The following is a 19837-nucleotide window of genomic DNA, read 5'->3' as shown; positions in this document are numbered from 1 at the left end:
ACTAAAAAAAAATTAGCCGGGTGTGCTGGTGTGTGCCTGTAATCCCAGCTACTTGGGAGGCTAAGGCAGGAGAATCACTTGAACCCAGAAGGTGAAGGCTGCAGTGAGCTGAGATCGTGCCATTGTATTCCAGCCTGGCAACAAGAGGGAAACTGTCTTGAAGAAGAAGAAGAATAAAGACAATGGTTCAAAAACAGGAACATGAGGTATACACATTTATGAAAACTCATCAAACTACACAGTTAAAATCTGTGCATTATTGCATGCAAATTATACGTCAAAAACCAGTATTATAATAAAAAACAAAAGGCACACAGGAGCCAACTTGAAGGAGCTCCACAGATAAAATGTAGAATAAGCTGAGCTTCAAAATGAGTAATGACTAAACTTATCAATTAAAAAAACTAAGAGAGGGTTAGATACATTGGCTCGCACCTACAGTCCCAGCTACTTGGGAGGCTGAAGCGAGAGGATCATTTAAGGCCAGGAGTTCAAGGTTGCAGTGAGCTATGATCAAGCCAGCCTTAGACAGAGTGAAACTCTGCCCAGAAAAAAATAAATTATGAATTCGAAAAAAAAAAAATTTTTTTTTTGAGAGAAAGTCTTGCGTGGAGTACAGTAGTTGGATCATAGCTCACTGCAATCTTCAATTCCTGAGCTCAAGTAATTCTCTTGCTTGGCTAATTAAAATTTTTTTTGTAGAGATGAAGTCTCGCTGTGTTGCTTAGGCTGATCTCAAACTCCCAGGCTCAAAAGATCCTCCTACCTTGATCCTCATGCCTTGGTCTCCTAAAGTGCTGGGATTATAGGTGTGAGACACCACGCCCAGCTAGTAGATTTTTAAAGGAAAGTATGCATACAGAGAAATGCAAAGCTCTAAGGAATGAAACTTGCAAAATGCCTTTAAAACAGAGAAAGAGGGAGAGATCCAGTTTTTTTTTTTTAAAGACAGGGTTTCACCATGTTGGCCAGGGTGGTCTCGAACTCCTGACCTCAAGTGATCCACCCACCTCAGCCTCCCAAAGTGCTGGGATTACAGGCATGAGTCACCGCGCCCAGCCGATCCAGCTTTTTTTTATAAAAGAGAGAGAAGAATCAGTCAGTATAGAGAAGAAAAATCATAAAGGCATATTACTAAGAAGTCAACAGAAGACAAGTGAGTACAGCTTAAAGTGTCAAGTGCTATAAAGTACAGAGACCGAAGACTAAAATCAGTACATTTAGCAATCACAAAACCATTATTAAGTGAAGATACCAAAGTATAGTGTCTATAAAACAAAGGGAGAATGAAAATGGGTATTATAAAATCAGACAGAGGAAACTGATAGTAGGGAAAAAGAAGTAACTGCGACTTCACTCAGGGTTGACATCTTGCAGGAAGAGAAGGAAGAAAAACAGAATGGGCAGAAAGGTCAACTGGAAGGTTTCTACAAACTAACAAAGAATTGCTAGTTGAAGACACAAAGGTGGCTGGGCGCGGTGGCTCATGCCTATAAACGCAGCACTTTGGGAGGCCAAGGTGGGTGGATCACGAGGTCAAGAGATGGAGACCATCCTGGTCAACATGGTGAAACCCCGTCTCTACTAAAAATACAAAAAATTAGCCGAGCATGGTGGTGCACGCCTGTAGTCCCAGCTACTCGGGAGGCTGAGGCAGGAGAATTGCCTGAACCCAGGAGGTGGAGGTTGCGGTGAGCCGAGATCTCGCCACTGCACTATAGCGAAACTCCATCTCAAAAAAAGAAAAAGAAGACACAAAGGCAAAGTGTCCATGGAAAGTGAATGAGATAATCCCTTATATCTTATTTCCATCCCAGAAACAGTAACACATTTAATGACTCTCACCAAATTATTTATCTAGCCCAATCTTATTTACATCTAATTTTACATTTTTACTTGGTTTGCACATGAATCTTCAAGTGTCTTTTATACTTCTTTCTAGGTAAGTATGTACAGAAGCTGTTCAGCTACCCTTATGCAAGTTCCTAAGGCAGTCATCAAATATATGTTTAGGCTGATCAATAGAGCCCTGGGGCTAGCTAAGGGAGCATTAAAAATACTGTCATGCTAACACACTGTTAAGCCTACAAAATAAATATTGCCGATATTCATAAGCTGCTTAAATTTGTGTAGTACAGATGGCTAAAATAAGAATAAATTGCTGTTTTATATGTAAAAACCAGAGAAAGTACCTTTAATGAAATAAGAACTGAAATAAAACTGTATTTACTTACGTAAGTGCTGCTCTAGCCAAATCATGTGGCATCAGGTCTTTATACCTGGGGAACGAAAAAAAAATAATTTAAACCAAACCCTAGAGCTTCAATGAAAAATTTTCATTCTATTTGAAATACCCAGAGATCATCAAACATATGCTGCTACAAATGCACTTAACTTTACTATCCAAGACAGTCCATCATTTCAAATGAAGAAAGTGTGACTTCACTATTTGTCATCCTTAAAAATCTAGCAAGCATTAACCCCTGCTGAGCTTGCTAAGAATCGAACAAAAATGTGGTCCAATACCTTAATGTTCAGCACGACATATGCTAAATTTTCTTTAAAGTGAAGCTCCACCTATGAGGTCTCTTTTCCTTTAAACATTTTATTTTAAAAGTAGATTATGTATTGATTTTGTAATGCCTACAGGGCTACAGGTGATGCATTAAGACTTTTGAAGAAACATTTTGCTTTTAAGTAACTTGAGATTTACCAAAGAATTGGAAAGAAGCCGAGAATGGTGGCTCACACCTAGAATCCCAACAGTTTGGGAGGCTGAGGTGATATGGCTGCTTGAGGCCAGGAGTTCAAGACCAGCCTGGGTAACATAGCAAGTGAGATCCTGTCTCTGTCTCTACAAAAAAAAATTAAAGATTAGCCAGGAGTGGTGGCATGCATCTGTAGTCCTAGCTACTCAGGAGGCTGAGGTGAGAAGATTGCTTGAGGCCATGAATTTGAGGCTGTAGTGGGCTAGGATCATACTACTGCACTCTAGTCTGGGCATCGGAGCAAGACCCTGTCTAAATAAATAAATAAATAAGAATTGGAAAGAGAGAGCAGAGTTCCTTTTCCCCCTTGCTTTTTCTGATACTGACATCTTATATAACCATGATGTACTTATTAAAACTAAGAAATGAACACTGGCACAATACTGTTCACTAAGCTACTAACTACCCTCTCCATTCCAGGATTCAATCCAAGATACCATGTGGCATTTAGTTGTCACGCCTCCTTAGTCTCCTCCAATTTGTGACAGTTTCTCAGTCTTTCCTTGTCTTTCATGACCTTGACACTTTCGAAGACTGGGGTTACAGATTTGGGGGAAGAATATCAGAGAGGTAATCTTTCTCTTAGCTTCATGTCAGCGGGTACTGTAGGAGATCAGTCAGAGTGGTGGGAGATACTATAGGGAAAGGAGCAGGCTTTCTGAAAGGTCAGAAAGCCAAAGGCAGTTGTTCTATAACCCTGAGGCAAAGCAAGGAGAAGGTACAAGGGAGTGTGGGAGAATTTATCTTAAACGAATTTGTTTTTGTTTACTCATGTTGACGAGGAACTGCCTTTGATCATCCGCATGATGTTCCCTGGAACAGGAACAATGAATATTAATTTGTACAGGTTGTATTAGCTCCAGGCTTTCAGCATTGCGCCCCTGCACTAAACAAAAGTAAGCAGCTCCAGCTTCTCCAGGCTGTTCTCTGGCCACTAGAGCCAGGCAGTCCCAGCTGCTCTTACATAGCATACCTGCATCTGAGTACTCATTTCATCCATCGGCCAGGGTCTGCAGTACACACCCGGCAGGACATATGATATCGACATGACTTACTACCAGTGATGTTAACTTGATCATTTGGGTCAGTTTACTCCACTATAAAGTTACTATTTTTTCCTTTTACTCAATTTGTTAGAAGTGAGTCATTAAGTCCAGCCCCTACTCAAGGGGAGAATTAAGTTGCACTTTCCAACGGCAGGAATAACATAGACTTTGCTGACGTATATTGAAATCATCACAGTAATTGATAAATATTTTGGGGGAGATACTCTGACTATGCAAATATTCTGTTTCTTCTTAACATTTCACCTAATTTCAGCATTCATTTGTAGATCTTGCAGCAAGGATTATGTGATATTCTAATGATTATTTTCCTCATTCTTTGTCTTATTTATTTTTATTTCTTGAGACAGGGTCTCACTCTGTGACTCAGGCTGGAATGCAGTGGCACAATCAGAGGTAGAATAGCCTCAAACTCATTAGCTCAAGCAATCCTCTCACTTTGGCCTCCCTTTCAGGTAGGACTACAGGTGTCTGCTACCACACCCAGCTAATTTTTCATTTTTAGTTTTTGTAGAGATGGAGTCTCACTTTGTCCATTTCAGTCTCAAACTCCTGGCCTCAAGCAATCCTCCTACCTCAGCCTCACAAAATGCTGGGATTACATTTGTGAACCACTGTACACAGTCCTCCTATATTTATTAATTAAAATTCTTCTGTAAGGAATATTTATCCTTCTTTCTCATTTATTTATTCTTTTTTTTTGGATACAGAGTCTTACTCTATTACCCAGGCTGGAGTGCAGTGGCATCATCTCAGCTCACTGCAACTTCCACCTACTGGGTAAAAACGATTCTCCTGCCTCAGCCTTCCAAATAGCTGGGATTACAAGGCGCCTGCCACCATGCCCAGCTAATTTTTCTATTTTTCGTAGAGATGGGGTTTCACCATGTTGGACAGGCTGGTCTCAAACTCCTGACCTCAAATGATCCACCCATCTTGGCCTCCCAGAGTATATTTATTTATTTCGGATTAGACTCATGGGCATTTGTTTTATTCTTTGGGCTATGTTCCAATACTACTGTAATGTATTTTATTGCTCAAATCATTGCAGCTTTGGTGACTGGTAGCTCCTGCAGGTCAGTCCTGTGTCCTTTTGACGTGACCACCCCCCACCCTGGTTTTTAAGTACTTCTTTGCTTTCTGGTACTTCAAGTTCTCCTTGCTCGTCCTGTCTTTTCTCTGGCTCAGCCTTGATCACTCTTCAAAGGAGCTCTGGTTCTTTGTATTGAAGAATGCTATTCAGAAAGGCCAGGTGAGATAGCTCAAGCCTATAATCCCAGCACTTTGGGAGGCTGAAGCAGGTGGATCACCTGAGGTCAGGAGTTCAAGACCAGCCCGACCAACAAGGTGAAACCCTGTCTCTACTAAAAGTACAAAAAATTAGCCAGGCATTGTGGCACATGCCTGTAATTTCAGCTACTCAGGAGGCTGAGAGAGGAGAATCACTTGAACCCAGGAGGCAGAGGTTGCAGTGAGCCAAGATCGCACCACTGAACTCCCAGCCTGTGCAACAAGAATGAAACTTCTTTTCAAAAAAAGTAAAAAAAATAGAAACCAAGATCTGGGTTTGAACTCTGTTTGTTTGTTTAAAGATCAAACATAACTTCTCGTTATTTTTAAGTCAAAGATTTAATCACTGGATTAAATAAGAAGATTCATTCTTCAAGTACCTGAAAATTAAAACTTGAGAACTCCAAAATATTTTTACTTTCATTTTCACTCTGAATCACAGAAGAACCATAAGTAGTTTTCCAAATTTTTCATAGGTAAATCCAGTTTCCTCAAATTTAGAACAGAATGATCTGGAGAAAAGTCATATCAATTTGAAAATGCCTAAGTCATAAATTACTTATCAATTACAATTCTTTTTTTTTTAAGTCTCACTCCATCACCCAGGCTGGAGTACAGTGGCACAATCTGCCTCCCAGGCTCAAGGGATCCCCCATCTCAGCCTACTGAGTAGCTGGGATTACAGGTGCATGCCACCATGCCTGGCTAATTTTTGTATTTTTGGTAGAGATGAATCTCACCATGGTGTCCAGGCTGGTCTTGAACTCCTGACCTCAGGTGATCTGCCCACCTTGGCCTCCCAAAGTGTTGGGATTACAGGCCTGAGTCACCACACCCATCCAACTTATCTTTTATCATCTTTCTTCTCATAGTCTCACACTCCTCTACCTGATTGTGACAGACTTCTGAATGCCACTGCTAGAGTCTATTCCCAGAAGTGCTTCCCAAATGCCTCTACCCCTAAGAACCTGATCTTCCAAATAACACTCAAGTTGAAAGCAATATTTCTGCAAATTAAACAGAAAAAGACTTTTTCCACTTAGAAAATAATCTTCTATTATAGAACATATCTTCAAGATCTTAGGTCTTCCATGTTAGTACATAAAGATAGGTCTCATTATTTTTAACAGATGCCTAACATTCTGCAGCATTTTTTAAAGCTGGCAATTACCTATTCAAAATATAAACATTAAAACAATCTAAAAAGAATAGAATGAACAGTTTAAACCTTGTTATCAAAGTCCATTATCAGCTTTTGGATAGACTAACCCTCACTTGGGGACAGAAAAGAAGCATAAAAGGACAAGAAGAAGAGCAGTTTGGATCTAGGGAATTCTGGAGCTGGTCTAGGATCATTCTGGTCCCATACACTTGCGGTTGTTCTATCCAGGGGTTTGGATCAGCCCTATCAACTCCAATTTTAATAATTTCCAGGAGGCTGAACCAGTGGATTATAAATAGGCCCTTCAGAATGCCCATGGGTCCACATCTTCAGCACTCAAACTTTTGAGGAGGCACAGAAACAATGTACTTGTCTCCAGAAAAGCAAAGGATAGTTCTGTTGCAAGAAAGCTATGTGGACCTCTAGGCTTTCAAAATAGAGCTGTTTCAAGTAAAATTATACTAGGCTTATTCATGAGAAGGATAAAAAACAAATGTTGCCATATTATTTCACCACTGCCTTAACCTATTCTATATTAATTTTATGGGACTGCTATCCAAATATTAGTCCACTAACAATATGATTACCTGCTGGGTTACATTTACAAAGACCACTTTGGAAAGTGTCTTAAAAGATGGAAAAGTATAACACAATCATGTCATACTTACGAAGTGCCTGACAGCAAAAATGGAGTGCGAACACCATCCACCACCACAATATTCCTTATATTGGGTTTGGTTAATGTCTTCTTCGTTTTGGTCTGGACGGCTTTAAGATAAAGTTAAAAAAAAAGCTACTAATTAAAATATATAAAGTCTGATGATGTTTACTTTTTTTTTTTTTTTTTTTGAGATAGAGTCTTGTCGCCCAGGCTGGAGTGCAGTGGTGCCATCTCAGCTCACTGCAACCTCCACCTCCTGGGTTCAAGCAATTCTCCTGCCTCAGCCTCCCGAGTAGCTGGGATTACAGGCACCTGCCATCATGCTAGCCAAATTTTTATAGAGACAGGGTTTCACCATGTTGGCTAGGCTAGTCTCAAACTCCTGACCTCAGGTGATCTGCCCACCTCGGGTGAGCTGCCTGTCTTGGCCTCCCAAAGTGCTGGGATTACAGGCATAAGCCACCACATCTGGCTGACTTTTACATTTTTTAAGATAGTCATTTTAAGAATTATTACATTATTAATGCCAACCTGCATTTGCCATTTACTAAACCACTTTAATTTTTAAAGGCTAAGAAATTGACTAGCAAGTTTCTAAATAATATTTAAGATAAACAAAACTTATATCCAGTGATGACAGTATTTATGCCATTAACAAAATAGTTTGTTTTTAAGTGTTTGACAACCTATTTCATTAGAAGTAACCAAGTTTACATGCAAATCTACCCTTAATATTAGAAGCTGCAATAATTGATACTGTTCACTCTTCACATAGCTTAATGTTCTTACCTTTCTATGTGGAAATAAAGGGCCCTTGGTTGGTGACTTGCTATTCTGCAAAAACCTACATGCCTAAATACTTTTTAATCTTAAAAAGGCAAACTTCCATTAGGTTAAAGAATAAAATGTAAATATGTGCCTGTGGTTTTTAAAAAAAGTAAATACTACTAAACTATGAAGAGTAAAGACCAAAGTGCCCTCTTTATGTCTTCCCCTAGCATATTATTTTCTTCCGAGAGGCAACGTCTATTTGGTGTATATACTTTCAAATCTTTTAGTGCATTTACATGCATATACTTGTACATTATGTATGCTTTTTTGGCTTAACAATATAGCTGGAAGAGCCTTCCATGTTAGTGTATCAAAATCTAGTTCACTATTTTCTTGTTGTTAATGTTGGAATTTACCTACTTCATCATCATTCCTTCATTAGAAAAAAATCCTAAATTACTGGGAATACAATGTCAACAACCACCTTACCACACCTGTCAACGTCACAGACAAATATTTATAGTAAATACCTACAACCAACTTGAAAGAAATAATAGAGCTAATGGTCATGATAAAATAAGGAAATAGGGCATAAAGATGACTCTGGCAGCATTCATGGAGATGTGCTGCTGGTGAAGGAAATAAAGGCAACAAGGAGGTAAGCAAAGAGACTGGCAAACCTAAGCATGTGGTGCAAAAGGCCAGGGTAAAGGTAGTATCAATGTGAATGAAGAGGAAGGGACCAATATAAGAGAGTTTATAAAGGAAAACAAGTTATGTTGGCAACCAATCAGATAGAAAGGGAAGAGGAAATCAGGATTATAAAGGAAGCTGAGAGTCTAAGAACACCTAGCTACCCAAAACAAAGTGAGAACTGGTTTTAGAAAAAAAAGGTGACTTCCTTTTTTTTTTTTTTCAAGGTGGAGTTTCGCTCTTGTTACCCAGGCTGGAGTGCAATGGCACAATCTTGGCTCACTGCAACCTCTGCCTCCTGGGTTCAAGCAATTCTCCTGCCTCAGCCTCCTGAGTAGCAGGGACTACAGGCACGCGCCACCATGCCCAGCTAATTTTTTTTGTATTTTTAGTAGAGACAGGGTTTCACCATATTGATCAGGATGCTCTTGATCTCTTGACTTCGTGATCCACCAGCCTTGGCCTCCCAAAGTGCTGGGATTTTTTTTTTTTGAGACAAAGTCTCACTTTGTCACCCAGGCTGCAGTGCAGTGGTGTGATCTCAGCTCACTGCAACTTCCACTTCCCAGGTTCAAGTGATTATCCTGCCTCAGACTCCTGAGCAGCTGGGATTACAGGCGCCTGTCACCCATACCTGGCTAGTTTTTGTATTTTTAGTAAAGATGGGGTTTCACCTTGTTTGCCAGGCTGGTTTGGAACTCCTGACCCTCAAGTAATCCACCTGCCTTGGCTTCCCAAAGTGCTGGGATTACAGGCGTGAGCCACCATGCCTGCCTCATTTTTAAACTCGCTAACTTTAAGGTAACAGAGAGACATCCAGGTGGATATGTTAATTTCACAGTAGCTAGAAGATGCAAAGTAAAATCTATGAAGGAAAGTGAGTCTAGATTAGTAAATCACAAGATACTGAAGCTTAGAATACAGAAGGAAAGCAGAGATGTATTTTGTAATGCCTGTTCTCCCACAGCCCCCTCTATTTTTTTAATTTTTAAATTTCCTTTTTCTTCTTTAACAATAAAAGATGCTTTTTTTGTTTGTTTGGGTGGGGGAGGGGTAATTGTTGTAGTGTGGTTTTGGACATCCCACAGCCCTCTCTAAAGGGAGTTGCCCTGCCTACAGTCTCTGCCAAAAGCAAAGCCATAGGCACATCCCTAAGTCAATGTAAAAGCTGATTCGATTCAGAGTAGGTACCAAACTCACCAATGCTCCATCCATATAGGAGCCAACCAGAAATCAGTGTCATCTACCTACAAGTGATCAACTGTGCTGGTCAGATTCTCTATGCAAAGAAGCATGGAAAGAAATGTCAATTAGCTGAAGCTGAAAAGATGCCATGAGGAAGAACCGGGGTGATAATAAACTGAAGTCATTTGTAAGCCAGAGTTTGTAAACCATAAGTGAGCAAATGAGCCAGCAAGAAGTACAAAAAGGAGCAGAAAAATCAGGAAAGGGAGATATCATGCGGTGCATGGCAGAGACAAAGAAGCTGCTCCCTAGAGCTGCTTGCTTGGTTCCTAACACCTTTCCAGGTGTAGTACACACAAACCCTCTCATTATTTACTTGAGGGTCCATTACTACAACAAAAAGACTCTTAGCTTTGTGATGTCCTTACACTGAGAAGGCTGAGGGAATATGTGAGACAGCAACTTGAGAGGTAGTAGGAGAATCAAGAGAGAACAGTGTACAAGATCAAAGGCTGGAGAGTGTCAAGAACAAGATGGTCCAATGTATCAGTCCTCAAGGAGAATCCTTACTTCAGTAGACTGAAAACAGGCCACTAAATTGAAAGATTTGCAGACTACTCATGACTGAACTTGGAGGTGACAGGTCCAATGATACACCATTATGTCATTCCACTTCTTAAAAACTAACCATATATTCCTTTTATACCCTTTCAGATAAAATTCAGATCCTTAACTCTTCTAACAAATAGCCTGCTTTACTTGGTTCCACCGTAACTATCCAAAAGCATTTTCCACTACTTCTCAAAACAGAACAAGATGGGCTAGCCCCCAGCCCCTTACAGCCCTGCTCAGGTCAGCCTCCTTGCCTTCACTCAGGGATCTCCTATCTGCCTGGCACCCTTTTTGACCCATCTAATTCTCACCTTTTCTTGGGTCTCGTTCACATTCCATCTCCTAGTAAAGCGTTCCCTGATCACTACAGTTACCAATGGTTCCTGCCTGTAAACCTCTGGCAACCTCTAAGGCACAAATTGGCTGATCCACATAATTTAGTATAATATAAAGTAATGAAACTAACTCTACAAGCCACATTTTAAAAAATATATTCATTATTATGTATTAGTCACCTAAGGACTCTTGCTCTGCCTCATGTACACATTGGCCCCTAAGCACATCAAAATTTCCTCAAGGACAAAACAATACAGCTCCATTTTACACTTGATCTTAACCAAAATGCCAAGAAGCGATTACAGCTCCATTTTATATAATCTACAGTGCTAAGGCACACAGCAGTAATGAATTATAACAATCTGAATCGGGGCAGGGTGTGGTGGCTCACGCCTGTAATCCCAGCACTTTGGAGGCCGAGGTGGGCGGATCATGAGGTTAAGAGATCCAGACCATCCTGACCAGCATGGTGAAACCCCTTCTCTACTAAAAATACAAAAAAACAATTAGCCTGGTGTGGTGGTGCGCACTTGTAGTGCCAGCTACTGGGGGTGCTGAGGCGGAAGGATCACTCGAACCGGGAGATGGAGGTTGCAGTGAGCCGAGACTGAGCCTAAACCTACTCAGCACAGGCACGTGCCTGCTTCCTTCCTCAAATCAGCTGGCTACTTTACATTGTTTTAATCATATGCCTTTTTGTACCACTATCATCATTATTAACACAAATTACTTGTAGGACACTGTGTTAGACACCAGGGGTATCACAAAGCTAATGACTCACCGGGCTTACAAGACAGTTGCAGAGACAGAAACATCAGAAACAGTTATGGGCCAGGTGCGATGGCTCATGCCTATAATTCCAGCACTTTGGGAGGCTGAGGCAGGCAGATCACCTGAGGTCAGGAGTTCGAGATTAGCCTGGCCAACATGGTGAAACCCCATCTCTACTAAAAATACAAAAATTAGCTGGATGTGGTGGGCGCCACTTATAATCCTATAAGTAGCTGGGATTACAGCTACTTGGGAGGCTGAGGCAGGAGAACTGCTTGAACCCGGGAGGTGGAGGTTGCAGTGAGCCGAGATTGCGCCACTGCACTCCAGCCTGGGCGACAGAGTGAGACTCTGTCTCAAAAAACAAAAACAAAAACAAATCAAAAAACAAACAACAACAAAAAACCAGTTACAAAGCAGTATGATGAATAGTCTAAACACCAGATATATGGTTTCCTCTGCTGGTATATTCAGAATGAACTTCTCCCACTTGGCAAGGATCAGGTCTATTTGTGTGACTTTGCAAAGACCTGGGTGAACATTAGAATTAGGGAAAAGGCAAAACAAGACAGACAGGAATTATTTCTCATGGGCTAATATAAATACAAATCGATATCCTAGTTAGAATGTAAAGGCCACAGGAAATATGTTATATGACAACATGAATATAACATGTTCTAGTTGGGATTAGGCAACAATAGAAAAATACCATCTTGCACTTATATTGAATTCACAGGTTTTTAAAAAATGCTTTGAGATATCTTCATAACTATATGAGGCTGACAAGACTAGACTTATTATATTTCTTTTTTAGATGAAGAAACTAAATAAAGCACAGGGAAGTAAAGTGACCAGTTCAAGGTCACACTGCCCAGAAAGAGGTAGAGCTGGAAGACAGTACAGGTCTTTGGAATCTTGGAAGGTATTTTTTCTTTCTTTTTTTTTGTGAGCCAAAATCTCACTGTCACCCAGGTGGGAGTGCAGTGGCATGATCTCAACTCACTGCAACCTCCACCCCGTGGGTTCAAAGATTTTGTGCCTCAGCCTCCCAAGTAGCTGGAACTACAGGCATGTGCCACCACACCCAGCTAATTTTTGTATTTTTAGTAGAGATGGGGTTTCACCATGTTGACCAAGCTGGTCTCAAACGCCTGACCTCAGGTGATCTCCCCGCCTCAGCCTTCCAAAGTGCTAGGATTACAGGTGTGAGACCCCGAGCCTGGCCTGGAAGGTATTTTTTTTCTATTAAGTTATTATACAAGTAGAAATACCAAAATAAAACCAAAATCAAAGGCATGGGTCAATATAGAATCTGGGCAAGGAGAAAAATGTTAAGAATTTGTTGGGGTGTTTTTAGCATCAGCCAGTGAAGATACAAACATATAGCAGATGCTGTAAAAATCTATAGTAAAGAAGCCTAACTCACTGGGTTTACTGAGGGTATAAATGACGACGTAAAATCAACACATTTCCTTACTCTTTCATTTCATATTAACTAAACAACTATCTGTTATTAACTAGTTCCCTAATCACCTTTATTTTAGGAATGGGCCCTCTTGCACCTGGGATAGGAAGATATTCTTGTTTTGTTTTGTTTTTTCTTTTTTTCCCAACAGGCATGAGTTATCAGATAGAAAGATATTCATCAATAAAGAAGCATTTCTCTAATTGCAAATTTTTTTAAAAGATAAAATTTTAAAAAGTTAACTTTTGGTTCCATAACAGGTCTCAAGAGCATTTGTATGCCATTCATATCCAGGACGGATAGCAAGAGGGTAAATAAACTGACCAGTGAGCTTTATGGAACCTCCACGACTCCAGCAGAGTCAAATCCCAGAAGGCAGCCGCCTGTCAACATCCTCAAGCCTAATCTTAAATAATGTAGTATCATTATTGATTGGTCCTATAATTTTTTAATTTGAAGGCAACAGAGATGTTCATGTTGATCATAAAAAGGGGAGAATTAGGAAATTAGTTTTGGTTTTTATTAAGAGTTTAAGAACTACAGAATCTGGAATCTAAACATAAATCAGAAATGTTTATTTTACAAATGACTGTACCTGGGGCAGCTCGCAGCTGGGAGGAACAGCTCAGAGGTCTTACGGCTGGAAGACAAAATAAACTGTTTACAAAAAGCAGTACCATTCAGTATTTGTGCAAGATGCTTATAAATCCAAAACCAATCTCTAAAAATAATTAAAAATAATAATAAACTTACAAAATCTGAGGGCCCATTTTGATGTAGTATGAAGATTTTTAAAAGCGTAAGTCAAGATGGTAGTCATTCTGGAATCTAAAAAGAGAAGAACAAAAATATATCCTGGGTTAGCTGAATAATTCGTAGCTTACATTGTAGTCTATGAACTCTGATAACCTCATTCATGGCCGCTAGAAAACATTTAGACTTAATCTAATATCAACTATTCTTCATCTAATATTATTATAATAGCAACACACTGACATGGCTTTCATATTGTACCAACCACTATTCTAAGCATTAACCATGTAATCTTCACAATGACCTGTAAAGGAGGCATGATTATTATCCAATCATGCCTTGTGAGAGCTAAGGAAATTGAGGAAGAGTAGGATTGAGTGACTTGCCCAAAGACCTACAACTAGCGAGTGTGAGTGGCAGAGCCGGAATTTTCTTTTTTTTTGTGACGGAGTTTTGCTCTTGTTGCCCAGGCTGGAGTGCAGTGGTGCAATCTCAGCTCACTGCAACCTCCACCTCTCAGGTTAAATCAATTCTCCTGCCTCAGCCTCCCAAGTAGCTGGGATTACAGGCGTGTGCCACCACACTCACCTAATTTTTTGTATTTTTAGTAGCGACAGGGTATCACCATGTTGGCCAGGCTGGTCTCAAATTCCTGACCTCAGGTGATCCACTGGTCTTGGCCTCCCAAAGGGCTGGGATTATAGGCATGAGTCACCATGCTCGGCCCAGAGCTGGAATTTGAACCCAGGGAGTCTACCTCCAGAGTCTATGCTTCTCTCCTTTGGGGTCAAAGAAGCAGAGAGACTGCTAGGCATGATCATAAAACCATTAGTGTCAGTTTCACAGTTCTGAAGATTGTACTATGATTATGTAGAAAGCTTTGTGGAATGTTTGTATTTGAAGGGAATACACACTAAATAGGGATGGTGAAGTATGCCAGCAGCTTACTCTCAACTGCTACTAAAAAAAGTTTTGTAGTACAGCACTTGCAACTTTTTTCAAAGTTGAATACTGCATTGTTTCAAAATAATAAAAAAGTAAAACACATAATAACCGTATATGTTAAAAATAAAATATATTAACCACTTCCCCCCACCCCCAAAAAAGACTAAATTTCTAATAATGAGTTTCTATAGATCACTAAGGAAAACACCAGCAGACAAGTAAGCCCAGAATATGAACAGACCATTCACAGAAAAGGAAATACAAATGTCTTTTAAATATATGAAAAGATGTTTAGTTCACTCATAAGAGGAATTCAAATTAAAACCACACATGTGTAATTATCTGTCAAAGTAACAAAGATTCAAAGGTCTGATATATACTCTGTGTAGGTAAGAGTATGTGCAAACAGATACTCTCATATACTGCTGCCAGGAGAACTGGTGCAATCCATGGGGAGTGCAATTTGGTAATTATCCATGAAAACTATAACTGCACCTAATGTTTGAACCAGCAATTCTGCTTCCATGAATTGGCTTCATGGACATTACTCACACACAGGACATGAGCTATACTGTCACTGTAATAGTCAACGATTAGAATAACCAAAAAATAGGGAAAGGGGTAAGTAAACCATGTTGCCACACCCCTGTGAAATACTATTCAGCTGTAAAAGGTAAGGAAATAATTATGTACCAATACAGAACCATTTTTAAGCTATATTATTAAGTGAAGAAAGATGCAAAATAGTCATATAGCATTCTTTCATGTTAAAAGAGGAAAAATATTATGTACATTTCCTTGTATCAGTATAAAATCCCCCTGGAAGTATAAAAAAGATGTTAAAAATAATTGTTGGCTGGAAGAAAGGGAACGGGGTAACTAGGGGACAGGGGTAGAAGACTTGTCATCACACATCTTTTGTAATTTCTCATTTTGAAGCATGTTTTAACTTAAAAAAAAAAAAAACCATAAGATTTACCAACAAAGGCTTTGGTAGCCAGCCTCCAAGGTGCCCCCACAATAATCTCTACCTCTTGGTATTCACACCCTTGTCTAGCTGCCTCCCTCTTCATATCACAGAATGTATAAACCAAAGAGTATGTCACAAGTAATGGTATGCTACTTCTTAGATAGGCTATACGAGATACTGCAGCACCTATTGTGGTCTCTCTCTTAGCTCACTTACTATAGTGGAAGCCAGCTGGTATGTCAATGAGCAGCCTTATGAAGAGGCTCCCGTGGTGAGGAACTGACGCCTCTTGCCAACAGCCATGTGAGTGAGCTTGGAAGCAGAGCCTCTAGCGCAGGCAAGCTTTCAGCTGACTCTACCCCTTACCAACATTCTGACTGCCATGGGAAACTCTAAATCAGAATAACCCAGCTAAGGTGCCCTTGATTCCTGACCCTCAGAAACTATGAGATGGTAAACATGTACTGTTTTACACTGCTAAATTTGGCAGTAATTGGCTACACATAAATAGATTAATACAAAAGCTTTAAGGTTTAACTTCTCTTGGGTCTTTAGAGACTCAAAGGATGCCCTATAGCTTCCAAAATGAAAAAAACAAATCACATGTTCCAAACATGTGGATTGGAATGAGATGGAGAAACCCAAGCTTTAGGATCACCAGCCTAGGGATATTCAAAGGACTCTAGCCAGAGAAACCAAAAGGCCCACAAGAGAGGCACCACCAAAGCTACTCACAATACCACAAGGGTCCGGGATACAATTTCTCTTATGTAAAGTTCATCTTGAAATAAAATTCATAAAAATTGTCAAGAAAATGTTGAAAAACAAAAGGGGGGACCTTATTCTAATAGATGTCAAAACTTTGTAGGCCAGGCACAGTGGCTTACCTGTAATCCCAAAATTTTGGGAGGCTGAGGTGGAAGGATCACTTGAGCCCAGGAGTTTGATATCAGCCTAGGCAACATAGTGAGATCCTGTCTCTACAAAAAATACAAAAAATTAACTGGGCATGGTGGCACGCACCTGTAGTCTCAGCTACTGAGAAGGCTGAGGTGGGAAGAGCACCCCCGAGCTAGAAGTTTGAGGCTGTAGTGAGCTGTGATCACGCCACTGTAGTGAAGCCTGGGTGACAGAGTAAGACCCTGTCTCAAAAGAAAAACAAACAAAACACTTTCTATAAACCACTAATAATTAAAACAGAGCAGTTCCAGCACAGGAATAAATGACACTGGTCAACAGAACAGGATGCAGTAGTCCAGAAGCAGACCCATGTATATAAGAATTCAGTGTATAAGGCTGGGCGCCGTGGCTCACGCCTGTAATCCCAGCACTTTGGGAGGCCAAGATGGGTGGATCATGAGGGAGGCTGAGGCAGAGAACTGCTTGAACCTGGAAGGCAGAGGTTGCAGTGAGTGGAGATCGCGCCACTGCGCTCCAGCCTGGGTGACAGAGTGAAACTCCCATCTCACAGAAAAAAAAGGAAAAAAGAAAAGCATTTAGTGTATAATAAATACAACACTTAAGTTAACTGAGAGAAACAAATTATTCCATGAATTCACTGGGAAAATGGCTAAACATTTGAAAAAAATTTTAGGTCCACAGCTCACAGCAGAAGTACAAATAAATTCCAGACAGATTAAATATTTAAATGTATATATTTTAAAAATATAAATTCTAACTATAAAAGTACTAGAGGAAAACATCAGAGAATATGATATATACAAAACACATATGTGTATGTATTTTTCCGAGACAGGGTCTCGCTCTGTGGTCCAGGTTGCAGTGCAGTGGTCTGATCATAGCTCACTGCAATCTGGAACTCTTAGGCTCAAGGGATCCTCCTGCTTCAGCCTCCTAAGTAGCTAGGACTACAGGTACATGCTACCATGGCTGGCTAATTAAAAAAAAACAAAAAAGCAAAAAAATTTAAGTCTCAAACTCCCAGCCTCAAGTAATCCTCCCACCTCTGCCTCCCAGCATGCTGGATTACAGGCAGGAGCCACCATATCCAGCCTCAGGGAATATTTTTTATCACTTAGATGGAGAAGAGAGTTCAACATATGGCACAAAGCCCAGAAGTACAACAGAAAATAATAACTAATAGATCTAATCATACAAACATTCAAAATATAGTAAAATATACTAAAATCAAGTTAAAAGGCAAATAGATTCAGATAAAATATTTGTAATTTGTAAAACAGAAAAGAGTTGATACTCACAATCCATAAAGAGTTTGTACAAATTACAAGAAAAACAGAAACAATCTATAATGGAATCTGTGGTTTTTACTCCAATATCCATTCCACCCCGTATGTAGCTGCTGTATGTGGTTTACATGGGATTGAATCCAGCCCAACTCCAGGGTTTAAACCAATCAGAATAATCTCATTCTCTCTGCCAAGACCATTGATTCAGGTACCAAGACCTAAAACAACCATGCATGGTATTGCCTTGACTACTGGTATTGATTTGTGGATGGTTTCCTCAGTTTAACACTCAAGTCTTTTGCCTGTAATTCTGGAAAACAAATCTTTCCTTCTGAGGCCTGGCATGACTACAGCAATTTGCCTAACAAAGCTAGGCTAAGATAGGAGAGTACAGACAGAGCTGAGAATTTCAGAAAAAGAAACCAGAGTCCTGGCAGAATCTCATCTTAAACCCACCCTCCCACTGTGCTTTTCAGTTTTTTGAGCCAATAAATCCGACTGATTGATTGATGGCTTGACTGATTGAAGACCAGTCTAGCTCTGTTGCCCGCTGGAGTGCAGTAGTGCAATATTGGTTTAGCATAAACTCCCCTCCCTCTCCTCCTTCCCTCCTTCTTTCTTTTCTTTCTCTCTCTCTCTCTTTCTCTCTTTCTTTCTTTCTTTCTGGCAGAGTCTCACTCTGTTGCCCAGGCTGGAATGCAGTGGTGTGATCTCAGCTCACTGCAATCTCCACCTCCCAGGTTTAAGCGATCCTCCTGCCTCAGCCTCTTGAGTAGTTGGGACTACAGGTACATGCCACCACACCAGGCTGATTTTCATATTTTTAGTAGTGACAGGGTTTCACCACGCTGGCCAGGCTGGTCTCAAACTCCTGAGCTCAGGCAATCCACCTGCTTCAGCCTCCCAAAGTTCTAGGATTACAGGCATGAGCCACTGTGCCCAGCCCAATAAATTCCCTTTAATAAGCCAATTTGATGTGAATCTTCTATTATTTGCAACTGAAAGACTCCTTCCCGATTCATGACCAAAAGCAATGAGAAAACAAGCAATACACAGAAGAAATGAAAATGCCAAATAAAATTTAAAATGTTCAACTTCACTAACAAAATGTGTGTGCGTGTGTTTTTAAACTAAAGCAAGGTATCATTGTGTGGTTTTCAGGTCAGCAAACATTTAAAATATGGTTAACATATAATTCTAGTAAGAAGGCATCTAAATAAGCACATCCATACACTAGAAGCCATGTAAAATACTAAGGCCTTTTGAGATGACAGTTTTGTAATTATTGATCAGAATTTAAAATGTGAATTTTTGAGTCAATAATGCCTTCTATTGATCTCTAACCTATAGAAATACTCAAAATGGCCCGGTGCAGTGGCTCACGCCTGTAATCCCAGCACTTTGGGAGGCCGAGGCAGGTGGATCATGAGGTCAAGAGATCGAGACCATCCTGGTCAACATGGTGAAACCCCGTCTCTACTAAAAATACAAAAAATTAGTTGGGCATGGTGGCGCGTGCCTGTAATCCCAGCGACTCAGAAGGCTGAGGCAGGAGAATTGCCTGAACCCAGGAGGCAGAGGTTGCAGTGAGCCGAGATCACGCCATTGCACTCCAGCCTGGGTAACGAGCGAAACTCAGTCTCAAAAAAAAAAAAAAAAGGCAGTTATCTCTAGGTGGTGAAATTATAGATGTCTTTATTTTCTTTAGGCTTTTCTGTAGTTTCTGAATAAAAAATTACATGGAATATGTATCCCTTCAATAATTAATAAGAAAATAGAGATTTCAAAGGTAAGCGAGACTAAACAAATTATCCTATGGCAGAGTTGACCTTTCTGGCATTTGCTAAGCTTCAGAAAATAGAAATTTTGACAAGAATATTCAAAGCATGGAAACTCCAGAGTAGGGCAGGGGAGGGGAGGGTCCCATAGGGTAAACCTGAGTAGGGTGTGGAACTATGGAAGGATAAGCTGCAGGTACCTGGGAGCAAGGGAAAAGAAGGGTCTAGGCAAGCAATGAAAGCAAAAGCAAGATGGGTTGGCTCTAAGAGCTCATTATTACATCTTTAAGACACAATGTATCGGTTAAGAGAACAAACTAAAGCCAGAGTAAGTCCAAATCCTGATTCACCAAGCTGTTTGACTTTAGGCTTGTTACTTAGGACATAGGACAGAAACACACACACA

General features: G+C 40.2%; 1 protein-coding gene across 10 annotated transcripts in view; it reads right to left on the bottom strand.

Annotated features, from left to right (window-relative positions):
- HADHB (hydroxyacyl-CoA dehydrogenase trifunctional multienzyme complex subunit beta) overlaps positions 1-19837 on the bottom strand; it is a 40413-nt gene that overhangs the window by 17800 nt on the left and 2776 nt on the right. For 6 of the 10 annotated variants that reach the window (XM_054245122.2, XM_054245121.2, XM_078349718.1 and 3 more), the window contains exons 2-5: positions 13532-13606; positions 13374-13418; positions 6953-7052; positions 2235-2279 (exon numbers count right to left, since the gene is read on the bottom strand). In XM_054245122.2, the coding sequence (XP_054101097.1) occupies positions 2235-2279; positions 6953-7052; positions 13374-13418; positions 13532-13598 (257 nt within the window). In that variant the 5' untranslated portion in view covers positions 13599-13606. The remainder of the gene's footprint in view (positions 1-2234; positions 2280-6952; positions 7053-13373; positions 13419-13531; positions 13607-19837) is intronic. The other 4 variants (XM_078349721.1, XM_078349722.1, XM_078349719.1 and 1 more) reach the window with 1 other exon arrangement.

This window comes from Callithrix jacchus, chromosome 14 (genome assembly GCF_049354715.1).
Source record: "Callithrix jacchus isolate 240 chromosome 14, calJac240_pri, whole genome shotgun sequence".
NCBI lineage: Eukaryota > Metazoa > Chordata > Mammalia > Primates > Cebidae > Callithrix > Callithrix jacchus.
The sequence above is the reverse complement of the archived record's forward strand: the minus strand, read 5'-3'. Positions and strand labels throughout refer to the sequence as shown.